We start from the raw sequence: 18,502 nt of genomic DNA, 5'->3' as shown, positions 1-18,502 counted from the left end.
ACACTCAAAGTGGCCCAGGCTTGTTTCAAGGTGCCTGTGTATGTATAGTTTATTGCTTTCATGCATTGAGAATGTCAAAGACATGTTGAATTATTTAACTCTGTGCAGTGTTGTTAGAAATGATAGCAATAATAAGTTGTGTCTTAAACATTTAATTTAAAGAGAAATAATAGGAGTCACATTAGACTTAATTAGAAACTTCAGGGCAGATTTAAAAACACATTGCTTTAGACCTATGTTTGCCGTTTATAATAATTAACAGAGACGCTTGATGCAGGACAACAAATGTAAACCAAAACAGCATTAACTTCCATAAAACCAGTTTTCAGTTTTATTGTATATGCAGTGTTATTTTGGCTATTTTTGATATTTGAGATTTTATTGAAAATTAGTTTCACTATATTGCACTAGTGCACAATGCACCCAACCATAAATTGGTGCACCAATGATGGGATAATTGTGTTTACATTGAAATTATTGTAGTTTTTCACAAATAGATTTGTGATTTAGGTTTGGTTTGGTTTGGTTCCATGGCACAGCAGCACAAGCAGGTTATTGAGCACAGAGGCAAGTGGAGCATTGAAGGACCTTGCCTGTGGCTGATCCAGGCTGATTTAGATGGTATGATTTGAATCCGCACTCTTTTGGTTGTGAGTCCAGCATGCTAATCACTGAGCCACCATGGCTCCTAAATATATTTGGGTTTATTTGTGAAACATGCCTCCTCTGGAAGCGAGGATAGCACCATTTACAGATATTCAAATCCTTAAAAATAAGAACATAATTAGGATGAGGAACAACAAATCTGATGATATTCTATATTTATCTATAGTCTCATAACTAGCAAGCATCTAGTTTCCATTATGGCCCTGCACTTTAAACACATATATATGTAATTAGTAAAGAATCTACTAGATTACCATCTACTTTATAAAAGAATACAAGTATAACAGAAATGAATAAAAATTATACAAGGCTAAGATACCATTATTATATACATCACAGATACCATGAACAAATGTTGTGTGTCATAAGATTATAATTGCCCATTAAAATATATCAGATAGGTATAATTTCTTAATTGTCAAGTTATTAGGTGCTTGTTTAACATGACTCACTACTAACATATTGTGTTCCATCAGCAGCAAACACTGACACTTAATCATGTTTCAAATACTTTTGTCAATAATTTATATGTAAAATGAAAATGAGTGGGCTAGAACTGATTTAAAGTTGGTGAGAGTGACAAACGAGTACAAGAAAAAAAATTGTACTGTTTTTTAAAAACAGGCAAATTCAAGCACTAATCAAAATTAAATTATTAACTCATTACTTTTATTTACTGTCCTAAAATGTGCAAGAAAAGGATTCTCAATTGTGTGCTAGTAGTTTTGCCTAGGGTGCATCTGAGTACACCATTTGACACAATTAAATTTAAAACATTGCCACACACTTTTCACTTACATTATACAGTATAATGCAACAAAGTACTTTCCTCATGTGTCAAGGGATCATGATGGAAAATATTTTGAGACTAATTTTACCAATCATATCCATTATGATCCCCACCTTCACAAGTTGCCCTGATATAAAACTGGCAATGGCAACAACTGGCAATGGCAACAAAAATAAAAAACAAAATATGTATTTGGGCAATGTAGCCCATTTCAATGTCACAATTGCTTAACCCCATTGATATTAATCTGGATATTCGAAATTTCAGAAGTCATGTGCGTCTGTTTAAGAACTTCCTAAAGCAGGCATTAAGGTTGTATTCACTGACCTGTGCTACTGGCATTTCACAGGAGACAGAAACTGTTCACATGGTGACCCAGAAACAGGTTCAGTCTTTTTGTTACAGCTTACATGAATAAACAACTCAACATGTACAAATTTGATTTTGGGGAAACTCACTCGCCTGCCACTTTCCCCTCAACTTTCTATAAAGTTGGCAAAGCATGCAAAGTAGAAGAGAGCTTTTGTATCCCTGGTGTCCACACATAAAAAGCATACAACAAATAGGTAACTTTGACCTACATATTTCACATGTCACTGGCTCTGAGTAAGTTTTTGCATTTAGTTAATGGCCAAGGCATTTGCACCCTCCACACATGGTATATCTAGGATAGTGAAACTTGGTGAGGGGATGCATTTTGGCAAATTCTACATCCCCCCATTGCACTAGGTCACTATGACAAGTGCTTCACTGACTTTGGTTAAATTTTGTGCTTGAAGTTAATTTCTCAAACTCTGTTCATACCAGAAACATAACAAATTAGATAACTATATGCAGGTTACTTGTACCCCACTCTTACAATAAAAGTAGGTCACTATGATATACATTTCACACTTTATTGGCTTGTATTAAATTCTAACATTTAGCAGATAACCATGTTTTTTTGCATATCATACACATAGCATACAAATCCAATCTAGAATTGTGAAACTTGGTGATGGAATGTATGCTGAGCACTCATTTCAGTAATATATTAAGACCATATATTTTGATAAATTAGTCACATCAAGTTAACTATACATAGTGTATTGGTAAATGCATATAGGAATTATATGAGTAGACTTTGCATTTGAAATCTCAGTGGCCAATCAAGGTAATTAGTAACTAACTATACTTGTAATACTGTCAGTTACTCCAAAGTTCTGAATCCACATGTCCTAATAAAAATGGAACTGTCTCCAAGGGAACTCGTGAACACACCAACACATTTAAACAGTTGTATGGTCATCATGAATTATTTTTGAAAGAATTCAAGATGTTTGTTGTGCTGCCTCTCTCAACAGATCTGGATCAAGTTTCTGGACAGACACACTTTCTTGAATAAAACAAAAGATGTTTGATCATTATGAATGAATTTTACTTTTACATTCACTAAGTCGTCTCAAGCATATTCATCATTTTACAAATGATTGGTTTAATCTACTCTAATTTAATGTACACTCAAACTTACTATGAAGATCAGATGTGTTGACAATAACATGCTTCAGAAGTTACATTGGTCCAATAACCCACTTTAATCTATGGAATAAATTGTATGAAGTAAACATGCAACTTCCTATTAAGAGCAAATTTTGTAACCAATGGCTCCCACCATTCCCAAATCAACATAAATGTTTCTCTCTTTTCAGATTAGATTGCAGTATATTTTTCCAAAATTATAGTGGTCTTTAAGAAATACTTTCAGCCCCTCTAATCCAGGACATCCTTTAAAGTTTACAAATATAGGTGTAGCATTTGGCCAGAAGAAAACAAAAATAAAATGTTGCTTGTAAATTCCATCTGCACTTGTATTTCCCAATATCATAGTCTTTCCACCTGGCACAGTATCTATGTTAACTTTATTCCACAGCCAGTGGGACACATCATTCCACAGCCAGTGGGACACATCAATCCACAGCCAGTGGGACACATCATTCCACAGCCTGTTTATCACATTACATTCCCAAAATACATGCAGTATTATGTTCGGTAAATGTTTACAAAAGGGCATTTATCAGTATTAATATTATTTTATTAAAAAATTAATTCATCGGTCAAATTCTACACAAAATTTAAACCACTCAAATTTTGAATTTCATATTATTGTAAAATCTTTAGCATAAATGTTAAGCCACAATTCCATATTTCAAATTTCATTTCCTTTCACTAGTTGGTTTAACATCAATTTTCAAAAGTGGTTTGTAAAGGTCTTTACATCCTTTATTATTATGAATCCAAATGGAATGGGATGGTCTAAATGGCATCATTATATCTAACTGTAACTTTTTACAAAAGAACTTTACACACTAAATTATACCTTGAAAAGTAAGGAAATTCATGTCAAGATCATATTAAGCTCTGAAAGTATCAAAATAATAGTTTCCTAATATTTAAACATATCACCAATATAGATTACATTATGTTCAAACCATTTTTATAGAAAACGTACTTTGTTCACCCTTATAATTGAGTTCATCCATAAATTTGTTTTCATAAGATCTTCTCCTGTCTGGGGTATATTTTTCTCTATTAACAGTTTCCAAGCAAATAAAACATCATGCCAAACAAGCATTTCTTGTCTTTTTGGATAATGTCATAACATTTTGATCTCCAAAAAGGAACCGGTATTTAACATCACATATTTCAAACTCAAACAAATTGATAATAATAATAATAACAATAATGACCTTATTTAAAGAGGGTAACACAATTAGCTAAGAACTAATCTACCTTGAGGCCCTCATACAAAGGAATTTATTTATTTTAGCTGCATCTCTGAAGCCACTGGATATATTGGGTTTGGAAGAAGGAAATAGAGTGGGCATTTCCAATCTCAACTGAAATACTATTCCAGAGCAGAGTTCCAGAGTACTGGATTTTTTTAAAAATCACTCCTTATTTGGTTTGGGAATTTTATGTTTGGTAGACATGGATCGCAGGTGGGGAGTATTACCAGGTAGCCTATACTGGAATAGTAATTGTAAATATTCAGGAGCATTATTATTGGAAATCCTGTACATTAATTTGGCTTTTCTCAAACAGATTTGGCTTTTAATATGTAATATTTTTAACTTACCAGCTAAATTCTCCTTGCTTTCTTTCTGGATTGATATTAGCCCAAATGCTCTTTTTTGAAGATGTGCCAGCTTTGCTATGTTTTTATCATTTGAATTACCCCATACTGTATTACAGGTATTACAGTAGTCTAAATAGGGTTGTATGTAACTGTTATAAAATAGTTTTCTGTGCCTTTCAGGGAGAAAATGTCTTATCCTACTGAGAAGCCACAAACTTGAATTGACTTTTTTTACTGATATGTTTGATATGTTCAGTCCATGATAGGTTATTATCTACCAGAACACCAAGTAGTCTATCATGATAGACCATTTGCAAATTTTTATCCTTCCATGTCAGACATAGTTCATCACTATCAAGATTTGTCCTTCTTTGCCATGTTGAGATAAGTAATATTTTAGTTTTACCAGTATTTACCATCATGCCATTGCATGTGCACCAGTTTTCCAGTTTGTTTAGGGCATTCTGTAAAGAAATTTTGAGTTCATGCTTTGTGTTTTGGATGTCTGACAATGTTGTGTCATCTGCATAGAGATCTGTAAATGATATTGAGTCTCTTAGTAAAAGTGGAAGGTCATTAATAAATAAAATGATTAGTAATGGACCTAGAATTGAGCCTTGTGATACTCCATATCTAACTGTTCCAGGTTAAGACAACATTATTATGTAAACATGTTGTGTTCTCTCACTTAAGTAAGAAGAAAACCATCCAATTGTTCTTTCATCACACTGGTAGATTTTCAGTTTCTTCAAAAGGATTTCAGGATCCATCATGTCAAAAGCTTTCCTGAAATCTACAAATACAGATCCTATTATTCTACCTTGGTCAAGTGCTTGATGCCATTTATCAGTTAAGGAGGTCAAGGCAGTCTCACAGGAATGTTTCTGTCTAAAGCCTGATTGATTAGGGTGTAACAGCAAGTGTTTGGTTAAATATGACATGAATGAGTCATGGACATGTTTTTCAATCAATTTTGACAAGTTTGGTAGTATTGAGATTGGTTGGTAGTTATCAGCGTCATCCTTAGAACCAGATTTGTGAATAGGAGTTACTTTTGCAGTTTTCCATATTTTGGGGACAGATGAGGTTGCAATACTTAAATTAATTATGAATGTTATGCTATCTACAATAGCAGAGGCAGAAGATTTAATGAGTCATGGACCAATCTGATCAATTCCTGTAGCTTTCTTGGTATCAAGTTCATTGAGACATTTTTTAACCAAGTTTTTTGATACTGGTGGGATAGAGAAACATACCTCCTTTGAGATTTTGCTGCTGCAGAACTTTTTCAGTTCATTAAAGTTGTTTTCTATCACTGGTTCTTTTAACTTAGTGGCAATGTTGGTGAAAAAATCATTGAAAACATTTACAATGTCAGTGTCATCAGTGACTATGGTGTCATTTACCAAAAATGATGAATTTTATATTAGAAGAACTCTACAAATCCATGTTATTTTCAAAGCTAATATAAATTTATTAATGTCTATCATGGCCAAGCCACCTTTAGAAAAAAATCTGATTTATAACCTCTCTTTTAACTTTGTCATATTTTGAGTTCCATATAAAGTTGAAAAATAATTATTTCCTGGATAAAATTATACAGAGGATTTGGTAATGAAATGAATAAGTGATTAAGCTACGGAATAAGTAAGTTTTTCATAACTGTTATTTTACCAAATGGTGTTAAGCATCACTTTTCCCAATGTTATAAACAATTTTTAATCAATTCTATTCTCAAAATTCATCTTTAGCAATTTATCCAAATCCACCAAAAACTTGCCCAGTGTTGTAATTTCATCACCCACTGTAACTTATGATGAAATGTTTCTACTTTGTCTTTGCTTCCTATTGAAACTGCTTTTGTGTCGGCAATGTTAAATTAGTTTCAGTCCTGAAAGCCTTGCAAAGAAGTTCAATACTTTGAGGACTGCTGAAATTCAAAAGATCAATAAAGAATTCAAGTATTTTAGCACAGTATTGGTCATATGGTGACAACAAAACTTTTACAAATGTAAACATAAAAAGCTACGAGGAACATAAGTTAATAAAAAAAGGGACAAGTTTTCATTGTCAGGTCCACTTTTAGATATGTTTTGTGCATTATGAATTTTACAATGGCTACTGGAGACTATTAAAAGGTTCACAGAGGTGAGCTATGTAATTGTTGATTAAATTAGACTGGTTATATACCCACCATAAGGTTGAATAACTTATGTTATATCCATCTATCTGGTACCAATTGTGTTTTTTGTTGTTAATAGTCTTTTTATACTCTATGTATGTATGTATGAATGTATGTATGTGCGTACGTACATATGTACGTATGTATGCATGTATGTATTTATGCTTAATGGCATATCTCTCCAGCTTTGGGGATCAAAAGGTCAAAGGTCAGTGTTAGTTTGGCTAAAAAAAAAGACAAGTGGTTCCACATAATAAGTTTTTTTCTTTCACATATCTGGACTAAACATGCTGGATGGTTAATGCACCAAGGTAAGGAAGAAGCCTGTAGATTTAAGGTACTAAACATGCTGGATGGTTAATGCACCAAGGTGAGGAAGAAGACTGTAGATTTAAGGGACTAAACATGCTGGATGGTTAATGCATCAAGTTGAGGAAGAAGCCTGTAGATTTAAGGGACTAAACATGCTGGATGGTTAATGCACCAAGGTGAGGAAGAAGACTGTAGATTTAAGGGACTATACATGCTGGATGGTTAATGCACCAAGGTGAGGAAGAAGCCTGTAGATTTAAGGGACTAAACATGCTGGATGGTTAATGCACCAAGTTGAGGAAGAAGTCTGTAGATTTAAGGGACTATACATGCTGGATGGTTAATGCACCAAGTTGAGGAAGAAGTCTGTAGATTTAAGGGACTAAACATGCTGGATGGTTAATGCACCAAGGTGAGGAAGAAGCCTGTAGATTTAAGGGACTAAACATGCTGGATGGTTAATACATCAAGGTGAGGAAGAAGCCTGTAGATTTAAGGGGTTAAAATGTCAACATTAAAGATCACTGTGACTGAAGATGGAAATGGTTTTCACACAATATCATTAGTTTTACATCACAGAGCCAGATCAGACTTTGTGGATGGCTTGCACATGGGGGAAGGAAAAAGCATATTGTTTGTGTATTCTGAATGTCAAGGTCCATGTAACTGAGAAAAGATAAAGTTGTTCCTGCAGACCAAAATTAGTGCTACATCACATACCCAAGACAACTTTTATGGACTACTTGATCTTTTTTGCAATGGACCTGCCTACTGATTTTGGAGATCAAAGGTGCCAGTCCCTGAAAAAAAAACAACAACTTTGTTTCTGTATAAAATCTGCATTCTCAGCCATGTACATTCGCCTATTGAACTGGGAGATCAAAAATCACAGTTGATGAACAATACAAGAAATTAGCTTCTGCATATTAAGTTCTGGAGCATGTACCATTACCATCTACCATTACAATGTACCATTACCATCTACCATTACAATGTACCATTACCATCTACCATTACGATGTACCATTCCCATCTACCATTACGATGTACCATTACCATCTACCATTACAATGTACCATTACCATCTACCATTATGATGTACCATTACCATCTACCATTACAATGTACCATTACCATCTACCATTACGATGTACCATTACCATCTACTATTACAATGTACCATTACCATCTACCATTACAATGCACCATTACCATCTACCATTACAATGTACCATTACCATCTACCATTACAATGTACCATTACCATCTACCATTACAATGTACCATTACCATCTACCATTACAATGTACCATTACCAAATTTTGTAAAGACTTGCAAGATGTGGAAGAGGGCTATTGATTTTGGAGTTAAAAGGTTCAAGGTCAGGGTCACTATCACATAAAGAAAAAGGTGTTTTGAAGAACTTCGATTTTAGAGTAAGTTCTTTGATAAAATCTTGTGGATGGCTTTCCTTGAGTGCAATAGAGAAACCAATGTATTCTTGAATATAAGGTTTGAGGTTATAGTCATGGCAAGTCTAAAGAGAAAATAAATTGTTTCTGAACTGTAAGTATACTTCAGGTCCACAGGTACTGATCAAACTGACAACTGACATGCAGTCTTTTGCCATTCATGGAATTCTATGGAAACTGGATGAGAAATATTGCTGACAATTAAAAAACTCAATCAATCATATGCAAGGTAGCTCATCAATATGTACTGAACTCCTAGAACCTGCCTACAAGATTATGGTCAAACAAAGCTCTGACTGGAATTCAGCCTGTTAAGTGGAGTTAGGCTCAGTCAATCTGATACAAGATTACATCATAATATGCATAGATCTTGCTTCTAATCTAATGGGTCCAAGATCTTGATAATGAAAGACTATTTAGCATGTTCGATAAAAATTTGAGTTGTTAAATTACAGACAAGCTCAGTCAATCAGATGTTATATAACTTGATTAAGATGACTGCATCTCTCTCATCAAACATGTCCAAGATGACAGAAGTTTATAACTGTTTGAAAAAATTTGAAAACATATTCACTCTTATGTTAATTTCTCTTCTTATATCCAATTAAAATCCAAGTAATTTTCACCAATTATTCCAAATGAATTTGTCTACACAGTGATGTATTTTTTCTCTCTCCATTTGTTCAAGTCTTTCACAGCTTATTTATATACTATTTACAAAATTATGTGCAACGTTTATCCGCAAGAAGTCATCATCATCATTCTGACAATTCAATCTTAGTTCTTGGAAAAAAACATTTGTAACCAATCAGAAACATTGTATATAACACACATTCATCACGACTACAGGTGGGATTGGCCAGTAAATGCAGTAAACAAACCACGACTGCAGGCGGGATTGGCCATTGAATGCAGAAACCGAATCACACCTACAGACGGGACCTCCAGAGTGCAAACCAGTCAAGCATTTATCCATTCATGTTTGGTAAGAAATATTGTAGATGATGAGCAATATTATAATACCTATACCAATGCTCCATTGAGAACAAAATTATCCTATGTAAGATATATAGACAACATTATCCCATGTAAGATATATAGAAAAAATTAGCCCATGCAAGATATATAAACAAAATTAGCCCATGTAAGATATATAGAAAAAATCAGCCCATTTATTACATGTAGACAAAAAATTAGCCCATGTATTATATCTAAACAAAATTAGCCCATGTAAGATAGACAAAATTAGCCATGTATTATAGACCAAATTAGCCTATGTATTTTATATACAGACCAAATCAGCCCATCAATTTTATATACAGACAAAATTAGCCCATGTAAGATAGACAAAATTAGCCATGTATTATAGACCAAATTAGCCCATGTATTTTATATACAGACCAAATCAGCCCATCAATTTTATATACAGACAAAATTAGCCCATGTAAGATAGACAAAATTAATCCATGTAAGACAGACAACATTAGCCCATGTAAGATAAATAAAATTACCATTATTTTAAACCACTTGTACTCTCCTAGTTTTATCGTTTTAAATGACACTGTGAATGTCAAAATTGACTTTTGTAAAACTGTCCTGTCATGATAATAAAAATAATAATAATAATAATAAAATAATAGTAAACAATTTTATTTAAAGAAGGTAATTTGACTGCAGGAATTCATGTACCTTGAGGCCTTCTTTTATGTACAATATATCAACATATACAGCACAAGGTGATACAACTAGGCTTAACACTAAAGAACTGAGGTATTCTAAATATTGATGCAAATCTGAAGCCTGAAAACATGCACAAGCACCAGTAAGCATGTATAAATATATAAAATATCATACTGGATTAAAATATTCATCTGTGAAAAAGATGTACAAGTAGAGAAAAATTAGAGGTATTTATTTTACTTTAACTTTTTGATTGTCATGAGATTTCATCAATTGGTGATGTTGAGTATGAAAAGAAGTAATGCTAGGAGGCTGCCTTGTCACTGGGAATGATATATTCCATACAAGTGGACCAGTATAATAAAATCTATCTCATTTCTTTGAATTGCTTAGATAAACAGGAATGATTCTCTATATACTCTATACAATAATTTTGTTGTTTCTAAAGAATATTATTTTACACATTGGTAAAATCTGTATTTCATTCAAAGAGTCCTGAAAATTGCCTATACACTTATCTATCTAGAAACAGTGCCCTCTTTTGTAGTCTTAAAAGTGTTGTTATGCTCAAGTCAGAAGCATTACCCCAAATTACATTATAACAGTCCAGATATGGCTGAATATAATACTTATAAAAGATGATCCTAAACTGAAAATAAATCAATGTTCTAATTTTTTAAGCTGCCAAATTTAAGAATAAACTTTTTTGGAAACATTTAATTTGAGCAGACTAGGTTAGATTGTTATCTACAAATGCACCAAGAATTTTATCATGAGAAGTCATATTCAGGCCAACATTATCAAATAGAACTTGGAGTTAGTGGCTATCTCTTTTGTACTGTTGTAACTAGCAGAGCTTTTGCTTTTCCTGTATTTATAATCGTACTGTTTTCCTTTACCATACTTAAACCTGTTAAGAGCATCTTGTTTTTTCATATTCAGTTTTGTTTTACCCAACTCTGAATAGTGCCACCTGCATTGAGGTTAGTGGAAGAAACTGATTCTCCTATCAAAAGGAATATGCCATTGATAAATAAAATGAGAATAGAGCCCTGTGATACTCCGCAATTGATACATTTAATTTTAGAAAGATGACCATTCTGTTGAAAGCTGGTCTGATTACAAGTGTTCAAATAGTTTTTAAAGAAACAAACAATCATGAACATGTTTTTAAAGGAAAGACAAGGAAGAATGCATGGGTCTTTAGTTATTTATATCATTTTTTGTTTCAGCTTTATAAAGCTAGTTAACTGGGCAGTTTTCCAAGTCTGTGAAAATTTATTAGACCCAATATTGTGATTGTAAATAAAGGTTATGCTCTCTCCTATAGCAAGTGTAGATGCCTTAAGAAGCCTTGGTCCAATCATATAAAGTCATGTGGCTTTACAATCATACTCTTTTTTCATTTACTTTATGTCACTAGGGAGTTTTGCAGAACAAAACTGATTCTCGACAATCAGAGGAAATTGTTATGTCCATAAGTTTATCAGCAATTTGAACAAAAATGTTATTAAAAAGATTTGATATGTCACAAGGATTATCAGTATCAATGCCCTTATGATTGAGGGAGAAAATTTCAATTTTATTTGAACAGTTTCCTGCACCAAACTCATTAAAACACTCCAAATAACCTTAAGGTTATTTCTACTTTTATCCACCCCTTTTTTGCAGTGTTCTTTTTTGGCTTATCATTTTATGCACATGATTCCTCCAAATGTTATATTCAACTTGATTTTCTACCAATGTTAGATGGTATCTTTGCTTCAATGCATCTAGAATTTCTGGAGTGATCCACCCTCACTAGTGATTTTTCTTCTCCATGTGTGTTTTTAAAGGGATATATTTGTTTACAGTTTCCATGAAAAGAACCATCCATGAACCTAAACATCATCAGCATCTTTAAAAATTTGAACTTTACTTCAATATAAAATCTGTTTCAGATCTTTCAAGAACTGAGCAGGATCTAAGTTTTGAAAAGATTTGTAAGTAATGGAGTTGTGGATATTTTTCTTTGATTTGTCATTGACTTAACGTGCAAGAAAAACTGCAAAGTGGTCACTTAAACCAATTTTAGAAACAAATACTTTCCAATTATTTTCATTTGTATTGATAAAAATATGGCTTATAAGTGGTTAGATGTCTCTCTAGTGGGTTAATTTACTAGTTGCTCCATACCAAATGAAACAATAACATCCGCTGAATTCTTTTTTTCTGTTTCATTACTGAGGTGTTTATATCACCCTGAATTTCTTTTCTTCACTTGACATTTTATCTATTTAAAGTTCAAATTATTGACACCAATCAGTATTTGATGATGGGGGTTTGGACACAACTACAAATGGCTTAGCTTTTTCTGGAGTACTGGTAATCTGAAGCCAAATGGATTTTATTTCCCAAGTTTCTGGGGTCTTCCTGATTCTACTGGCAACAGTACCAGTTTTAACATACACAATGAACCCATCTCTTCCTCCTTTCCAAGTATCCCTATGAAAAGATTTATCATAGCCACTGACATACAGTAAATTTTCACCTGATTTTCTGTCAACATCATTTCTGAGTCAGTCCAAATAAATGAACATTATTTTTATATGCTGATGAACATTATTTTTATAAACAATAACGTGCTTCAAATGATCTATCTTTCCTCAAATACCCTGAATATTTAAATGACCTATTTGTAAACCCTTACCAGAAAGTCCTAGATTCATGACAGTTTACATCACTGTGATTATTAGGCTCTCCAAGGACAGTATTACAACCATGTTTACATTACTACAAATACCATTACTTGCACTGTGTAAAACATCACTTTTTCTTTAATTACATTGAATTCTGTATTTCCTTTGATCAGTTTTTTTACCAGGTCATTGCATAAGAATGTGTCCTATATAAAGCCTTTTCCTTGCAAGCCTATACTTGCTGAAACATCTGCATTTAAATCACTTTGTTCCTTATTCAGCTCCTGTACTATGTTTCTGGCTACGTGTGACCTCAGGGCGTACGTGAATTGTTATTACATTCATGACCCATAAACCCACATGCCTGTACTCATTTGTGTTATGGTTACAACCTAAACAATTTATTTTAAGGTGTGGGATTATGTGATCACTGGCCCCTCCTTGTGTATATACAAATGGCCTGCTGGTAACTCCTTCCTAAGGCATGAGCTTTCTGCTGTCCCTTCCCACTAAGTGAAGCTACTTTATCAAAATGCTCTACTACTTCAAAGTATCTGAAATTGTTCCCAGGAGATGCTCGCTGTCTTATGCAGACAGAGGGATGGAATCCCTTTCACAGTTCTGCCTCAGAGTTGGTAATCCTGCTTTCTCATGGAAAATATCAAACAGATCTATATGTATACATCCAATATCCCAGTCTTTTGGCAACCTTCTATTATTATGTTTATGTAACTCAAATCAGTATCATCATTATGGTAAAATTTGTTCAGCAGTTTTACAGTTTGATCACAGATACTCAGCTGAACATATTTGTCCTCAAAATACTCCAAACTTGTTTTGTCCAAAGAATCATTTCCTCCAGTGCAGATGATGGCAGTTGATGGTGGATGATAAATGGTGGGCGTCACTCAAACTGTCTTAACACAAGAGTGTCAATTCTGGCTCCAGGTATTGCATGGTTGTTTTAAATCAACCCCTGACAGAATTGACCAGATGAGCAATATGTTTTAGCTAAAATCTCACTTAGGCTGGGGAAACTGGTTCATTAATTTTTCTATATTTTTCTCTTTATCAGAGATTCTCACAGGTGTGTTAGTTGACGTTTGCATTTTAGTTTATGGTTGTTTTTTTCAGCTGGTGTACTGCTGTGGTGTTTATTTCTTCCAAAACATACTGTCTTGTTATGGAATAATCCTGGGCAACAGTGTCAGTGAAGGGTGTAGGAGGCACATCTGGGGGCAGTTGTTCCTAGGAGGCTTGTGATATGCTGGTTTCCCACATACAATAGAGGCATATAATTTTGCTGTCTGTTCAACTTGCTCACTAACCTTCAGCATCTGTTGTGTAATGTGTTCATGACCATACTAAGTGAGAACATCTGCTATGTGCAATCTGGGTTTTGTTCTGGCTTGTAAATCAAGGACATGCCAGATGTAAAATGATAGCAGTTTGGAATAGTTTGTTTTCAAACAATATGCAGCACTGACATTTTACTGCTACTAATGTTACGTCACTCCACACTGTATTTAGAAATTGTAAAAAGACATCTATAGCATGAATTTAAATTCACAGGATTTGCATGGAAGGAAATTTTGAAGAAAAAAAAACTTATGATGGAAGGCAATAGGCTTGTATCACTTGCTTCAGTCTGATATAAATGTGTGTTCAATTTATGCATAACGATGGGAACTTAAAGCAATATTAAACTGTCAAGCCTGGCATGCCAATAAGCCTGATTTCAACAGCTTTAAAGGCAGGTCACTCTTAACACTATTATGTATTGCTACTAAAGCAAAATTCCCACACCTGCTTGACAATTACATAAGCTTTTGGTATTATGTAAAACATGGTGTCAGAAAATACAACCGGTTTTGTTTTTATTTTATTATGTGTACCACAAAACCTAAAATAATGCTACATGCCATCAAATGTTTTGAAGCACTGGCAGATATTTATACTACTACAATGAAGAACTAGCACATCAAGCTATTACAAGTGAGGTTTTCAAAGACACTTCTAGTACCATATGCAGTTTTAAAGGTGACATTTAAAGACAATGAACCTTCACAACAGTAATGCAAAATATACATTTTTCTCTCTGCCGTTTTATGTGTCAAGGAAAAATGGGCTTCTAGTACCATATGCAGTTTTAAAGGTGACATTTAAAGACAATGTACCTTCACAACAGTAATGCAAAATATACATTTTTCTCTCTGCCGTTTTATGTGTCAAGGAAAAATGGGCAATGCTACATCAGTTTATTAAGATTATTTTTCTTTAAACAGTTTATTGTACATACCCTGTATGATGACAAAGACTGAATTTGAATAGATGTCTGAGACCTGTAGCAGAAACAGTTGTCTCCCTTACATATGTATTGACTGTTACAGATCTAATTACTTGTAATCACAGTTACAAACAAAATTCCCTATGCAGATCTTGTGGATTTAATCACATTAAGAATCAAGATACAAAGGACTTTTGAAATTTCCAAAGCATGATAGACTGACATCACATGGACACATGATAGACTGACATCACATGGGCATATGATAGAATGACATCACATGGTCACATGATAGACTGACTTCACATGGTCACATGATAGATTGACATCACATGGACACATGATAGACTGACATCACATGGTCACATAATAGACTGACATCAGAAGGTTAAATACAAGTCTTGCTAGCTTGCCAAAAAATACATTTAACAACATCAATGCCTGAATTGGCCAAACATTTTGGATTGCCTCTTTCTTACAGATGAAACCACATGTTCAGTTAATGTTACATTATTTGATACACAGAGATCTTTTCATCTGCATCACTTTTGTGTGTGACTGCAAGCAATCGCTTTTCATCACTGAAGGCAAGGCCACGTACATGGTGCACTCCACTTAGGGTTACCTCTCCTGCCTCATTTCCGTCCAACGTAAACACTCTGATATTTGAAGAAGCTACCAATAACATACCATCAACAACACAAGAAGCACGAGGTTCAGTGAGTTTATATTTTTTAATTATAAATTTGTTGTTATCTTCGATGATGATTTTGAAAAACTCTTGGGTTATAAAGTCACTTACACAGATGGTTCTGTTATCTACAACTCCGATGTAGGAAGGATTTTTGAAAAGCATTTCCCCTGAGCTGCCAGTTTTAATTTCTTGTAGTATTTTTCCATTGTTTGAGCACAAAAATACTGATCTTGATTCCCTGCTACAGATAATCAATCTGCCATCTTTCATGGAGTTAATGCCACTGCAATGATACTGGAATGGTATGGTTGAAACAACAGACAATGTACCCTTTGTATCTACCACATGCAATTCATCTTTTAATGGAAATGTTACCGTGACAAGATATCCATCACTAAGTGCAAGGCAGTCTGGTCTAGTTTTAAATGTTAATGTGCATTTCAGCTGACCTTCAAGTGAAAATTTTTTCAGCTCTTTGTTCCGACCATCAGTGACAATCAAGTCATGATCAGGGTTTAATACAAGATCCAGCAACCAAGGTATGTGCTTATTGTTGTGTGTCCTTCCTGAAAATCTCCATTTTAGGGAAAAGATGGGCATGCTGACATCAGGCACTGAAGGTAAAGAAAATGTAAGAAAGCTGATAATTACATTTTTTAATAAATACCTACTTTCAAAAGTCTTTCTGTCAGTACTTGAAGTTTTCTGAATCTTTGCTATATTATATCCTCTTTTTCTCAAATCATACTAGAGAACTTTATGAGTCTAATATTTTTTCTTACACCACATTCAATTAAGAAAGACAAATTAACCTTTTCCCCTCTTTTATGGAAATAGGAGATCCAGTTGTCATTAATACAGATTCTTTATCAATGTGTAGTTTTCACAAAAGGACTTAGGATTTAAAGATGATCCTAAATTAAAATGTTGTTGATTTTACTGTATATCAAATGTAACTGCTAATGTATGGTGGCTATTTGAAAATTTTGTTAACGCAACTTCTGCTGAATGGATTTAGATTGACTTTTCATTAAAAGGCTTCTTACATAGTTGGTCTTAGATGAAAATGCAAATTCACATGCATGGTCTCCAAATAACTGTCTTCCTTGTCCATCATAAGAACAGGTACTTTTTATATGATGAACAATTAGGTTATAAAACAAGAAAACAAAGGAAAACTGCTTTTACCAGGTATGTGTGTAATGGCACTCTTAAGTCTTGGCCACCATTCGTATTCTTCCACCTGTGCATCCAGATAGGTCAGGTCCTGCAGACAATCAGGAACTTTGCAATGACGAAGGAGGACTGGAATCAGACATAATCTGCTGGATGACTGCTCCATACTGAACACTTTAGCAAGCTCAGTCTCGTACTTTGTCCAGTCACTCTGAAGAAAGTCTGGACTGATCACTAATACCACTTTTAAGGACTTTCTCAAAGACTTGGTGATATTTGAAATAACTGTCTGTCCCGGCATGAAGTCTCGCTCATGAAAACCACATTTAAAGCCCTCACTTTCAAGTCGCTTAACCACATTAATTACCCAGTCTTTGTCCAATGACTTTGTCCGGTACAGGAAGTACACGTGGTAGTCTTTACCTTCCGGTAGAAGAGGAGCACATTCAAGTTCTATCTTTTCAGCAATATTTCCAACTGTCCCTGTAGATGACAAGAGTGTAATAAATGTAGCTCACCTCCACTTTCACTAGTCTCCAGTACCCACTTGTAAACATTATTATGCCAAAAATGAATTTACAACAGAAGTGATTTTGGCCCCTTTCCTAGCTAAAGGTATGTTTGCAATCATTTATCTTTACATCTGAATTTTGACTGACTTTAAAATGTGCAATGTTTACCTTTTATTGGCATTACATATTCTGCACTGTGCTGACATATTTGTGAAATATACTAACGTATCTACATACCTACTGTGACATATTGTGAAACACACTAACATATCTACCTATATATTGTGACATATTGTGAAACACACTAACATATCTACCTATCTATTGTGACATACTGTGAAACACACTAACATATCTACCTATATATTGTGACATATTGTGAAACACACTAACATATCTACCTATATATTGTGACATACTGTGAAACACTAACATATCTACCTACATATTGTGACATGTTGCAAAACACTAACATATCTGTCTACCTATTGTGACATACATTATTGTGAAATACACCAACATATCTACCTAGATATTGTGCATTATTGCAAAACACCAACATATCTACCTATCTTATTGTGACATACATGTATTGTGAAACACTAACATATCTACCTACCTATTGTGACTGGGCATAAAAGACATTAAAGAATTTTAAATAAAAAAAAATTGAGGACCCAAGATGAACACCTGCAAAGTTTGATCTACATCAGTTCCAGGTTCATACTGTCTGGTGCTCTAGTTCATTCCAAATAATTCCACTGGATGTTATGTCAATGTGTGTCTGACAGAATTTATTTCTATTCTGAAATCATGTTTTTTTTTGTAAAGCATTAAATATTTATGCAGTTCATTCAGACAATATGTTGATCTTTGAGTTGTTAAGAAATCCAACATGGCTACAACAACCAAGAATACTGACCATTTCAAAATGATTT

General features: G+C 33.9%; 1 protein-coding gene across 4 annotated transcripts in view; it reads right to left on the bottom strand.

The window, feature by feature from the left end:
• Nucleotides 1–10,171: 10,171 nt before the first annotated feature.
• Nucleotides 10,172–18,502, bottom strand: part of LOC149781447 (uncharacterized) — a 42,985-nt gene continuing 34,654 nt past the window's right edge. For all 4 annotated transcript variants that reach the window (XM_089935528.1, XM_089935525.1, XM_089935526.1 and 1 more), the window contains 2 exons: nucleotides 17,065–17,535; nucleotides 10,172–16,490 (listed from right to left, as the gene is read on the bottom strand). In XM_089935528.1, the coding sequence (XP_089791654.1) occupies nucleotides 15,688–16,490; nucleotides 17,065–17,535 (1,274 nt within the window). In that variant the 3' untranslated portion in view covers nucleotides 10,172–15,687. The remainder of the gene's footprint in view (nucleotides 16,491–17,064; nucleotides 17,536–18,502) is intronic.

This window comes from Sinohyriopsis cumingii, chromosome 15 (genome assembly GCF_028554795.1).
Source record: "Sinohyriopsis cumingii isolate HCF-2022 chromosome 15, ASM2855479v2, whole genome shotgun sequence".
In the NCBI taxonomy this organism is placed as follows: Eukaryota; Metazoa; Mollusca; class Bivalvia; order Unionida; family Unionidae; genus Sinohyriopsis; species Sinohyriopsis cumingii.
The sequence above is the reverse complement of the archived record's forward strand: the minus strand, read 5'-3'. Positions and strand labels throughout refer to the sequence as shown.